Below are 3,450 nucleotides of genomic sequence, written 5' to 3'. Positions count from 1 at the left end.
CAATTAAAATATATGCCACGTTGCCTTGCATTAATGTACTTAAGAGCAAAAGGAATTTCAAGTTGGAAAATAGAGTAAGACATTACACATAACAAAGACTAAATTACTTTGTATGCATGTTGTGCATCAAAATAACACCTGACCCTGTGTCAGAAGACATGAGGAATGGAGTCCAATCAATCCCTAATTTCCTGTTGAATGTTACCATTTGCAAGGAATGTCTGTCTAAAAGTTGAAATCTTTTGCAGGTGTTCTAGTAGTTTTACTTTAGAGGCAGCTGCTTATGCCAACATAACACTAATATCCCATTAATTTAAGGGGATGCATCCAAAAAAAAGACAGATAGACTCACAGATAATACTGGGAGAATATATATCCACAGTTTATTGATAGATGCAAATAGTTGAGGCACACACAAAATAATTCAAATCAATAATGTATTGGTTGTGAGTTCTGAGCATGTTTTTTCTTCTTTTTGCAACATTAGAAACATCCGTCAGTCATGGACTACAACCTGGTGCAGGCTGTTGAATGCTTGACTTTATTAGGAAATTCTTTGTTGGAGATAAAATACCTATAAATTTGAAGCTTTCACTGCAGCCTACATGGGACACAGGAGGCAAGAAAACCGGCCCAGCTGCTGCTGTGCCAAAAAACAAGTAACTTGATAATCCACATATGAAAATAAATTCCAGTGACTACTACAGGATAACAAATTATAACATAAATATTCTTTAACTGCTGCTGATATTCATGGCTTTTTAAGACCTGCTTGGGCTCATTTTTCTTGTAATATCATCTACAAATTGCTGTACAAAGTTGTTCATAGAACATTTGGTGAAAGGCCAGTTTCACAAAGGACGAATGTTCAGTAATATTTACATTTGGCTTCTGAGTCACTGTAACGTATACAAATAACAAAAGGCACTGTGACAAATGTCAAAACATTTAAATAAAGTAAGCACAATGAAAAACTGGGCATCCATTCAGTAGAAGCAATCGCCAATGATGCCATTTTTTTTTGTCAATCCAATTAATATCGAGTTGTGTTAGACAGTAAGGCTTATGATTCGTTCATACTTAGTCTTTTTCATGCAATGCTGTGACTAGGATTGTGCAACTAGTACACCAGTATTCACTGAGAAATTCCTATTATCAAGAAAAGTTAAAATTGTGTTGTTTACACAGTATACAGTACAGCACTATGTTTCCATGAGTAAACATGACAGAAAATTTGCTAGTGACCCCATATTTCTATTAAAATTAAAAGTTAGCTGCACATTTACATAGTTATCACACAGCATTACTCTGCAAAGCTGGCTTACACAGAATAGGGTTATGAATTATTAGCCTGTTCTAAGTGGGTAGAATGTCTTAATTGATTTTAATAAATACACACAATACAGTGTCAAACATGAAACTTTGGTAAATGTATGATAGAATTATGAATACTGTCCATATTCTTCCTTTTTTTACAGATGTACTGTATTTATCAGCATCACTGGCACAAAGGGATTCTAGTCGGTAAGTGATGGTTTATGTGATTTTTGTCCATATGTCTAACTGTTTCAAGAATATTTAAAAAGCGTACTGGTTATTTCTTTGCTAAGTTGACAGTCTGCAGCAGGATACTGTTTGTGTAAAAGGTAGAGAGTAGACGGTTAGGTTGATGCCCCGCTCTCATGCATGCAACAGTAGCGCAAACACTAGGTAGGTTCACAGTATCTCCCATCCATAGTCTCAGGACATTAACTTTGACACTATTGGTCTTTCTCATACACACATTCACACATTAATTTGGCTCCACTCACACACATTTTAGCGTCACTTTAGTGAGTAGAGCAGTTCAGCAGTATGGCAGAGAGACAGAGGGTGAGCCGAGGAAAAGTACTGACAGCACAACCAGTCCTCCAGCTCCGCGTTCCTCTCGGGCTCCAGTGAACGCTCTGCGAATTTCATCATCAGCAGGGCCCGTTTCACATCCAGCCAGTTCAGGAGGCCCTCGTGTCGAGATCCGTCAACAAAGCCGACTCCCTGTCCATGTCTCTCCCGCTGCTGCTCCATCAGGTCCTTCCTGGGGCCCCAGAGAAGGCTCTGCAGTATGCGCTTGGCCTCCTGGATATGGATGCGTTTGATGGGGTCAGGTTGGAGCAAGAGCTGGGCCAGCCTCTGGAGGCCGGCAGAGTAAAGGGAGACTGAGGGGATTGGAGGCAACTCCTCACAGCGGTAGTCTTGTTCCTTCAGAGCTGGACTCACCTCAAATGGGTTGGCTTGGTGGAGGAGCTCATAGATCAAGATGCCTGTCTGGAACTCATCAAATTTACGATACTGGGCTGCTGAGACAATCTCAGGCGCCAATCTGGCGTGGTCACGTTTGATGCGAGGGTCCACACTGGTTAAGGCAGCATCCTCGGAGGAGCGACGCTTGGCCTTGGCAAAGTTGCTGATGAGGAGCCGGGGAAGGTGACGCTGACTGTCTACACCACTTGAACTGTTACTGGGGCCGTTGTCAGTGGTGGTTTGTTGGGGGAACTGGGAGGGCCTGCGGAGATGAGGCACCAACAACAGGTTTTCCAGGCAAAGGTCGCGGTGCGTGACCCCGTGTTCCTTCAAGTGCTCCAGACCATGGCACAGCTGCAGGAGGAGGAAGCATACACGCCGCTCATAGACTTCGGGCTGACTTTTATGGAACGCCGCCCACTCCCTGACGAAGTCAGCTGCCGTCTGCCGAGGGATCTCAGAGGTGATGACCACCACTCGCTCTCGTTCTACCTGTTGGCCAGGCGCAGACATGGACGGCTGAGGCAGCGATGAAGGAGGTGTGGTGGGCAGAGAGACTTCGTCAGAAGGCAACATGCTCTGGGGGACACAAGCGAGGAAGTGGCCACAGTCCTGCTGGAGGTTGAAGTGGGGAGGCATGCTCTGCTGCACTGACAGACCATAGAGATGGCCCTGTTTGGCATCCATGGACGGACTCTTGCAAATCTGGAGAGGTATAAACACAGAGATCAGTGAGAGGAAAGGATGAAGCAAAGGAGAAGCATGGGCTCGAGGGGGGAGAGAAGAATTCCCCACACAGAGACGGTAAGGGAGTGGAGCCAAGAGACTTAAGAAAGGAACTCTTGTTAGCGAGGATCCAAGGTCTACGCCAATTCAGTTCCTGCTCTCATTCAAATGAAATCAATGTCCTTGATCCAAAAAATGCTTTACAAAACTAAACGTTAACTACTACAGCCCCTCCGTTCTTGTCATTCCTTTGCAAGATGTAGGAAAATTCACACGTCTATCAAAAAAATCTGAATTCTGAAACAAACAAACAAATGTTACAAATCTCATTTTGTGTTGGGGTCAGATTTTTAAATATAATCTCTTCTTAGTGATCAGCTGGACTAAAATCCACATTGTGTGTGTGTGTGTGTGTGTGTGTGTGTGTGTGTGTGTGTGTGTGTG

At 43.6% G+C, this 3,450-nt stretch overlaps 1 protein-coding gene across 2 annotated transcripts in view; it reads right to left on the bottom strand.

Moving 5' to 3' along the window:
• Positions 1–358: 358 nt before the first annotated feature.
• The window catches only part of prag1 (PEAK1 related, kinase-activating pseudokinase 1), a 19,898-nt gene continuing 16,806 nt past the window's right edge, over positions 359–3,450 (bottom strand). Inside the window, exon 5 of one of the 2 annotated variants that reach the window (XM_032539898.1) lies at positions 359–2,985. In XM_032539898.1, the coding sequence (XP_032395789.1) occupies positions 1,825–2,985 (1,161 nt within the window). In that variant the 3' untranslated portion in view covers positions 359–1,824. The remainder of the gene's footprint in view (positions 2,986–3,450) is intronic. The other variant, XM_032539896.1, reaches the window with a different exon arrangement.

Source organism: Etheostoma spectabile, chromosome 16, assembly GCF_008692095.1.
Source record: "Etheostoma spectabile isolate EspeVRDwgs_2016 chromosome 16, UIUC_Espe_1.0, whole genome shotgun sequence".
NCBI classification, from domain to species: Eukaryota; Metazoa; Chordata; class Actinopteri; order Perciformes; family Percidae; genus Etheostoma; species Etheostoma spectabile.
Note: the sequence above shows the minus strand (reverse complement) of the source record. Positions and strands in the feature narration are given on the sequence as shown.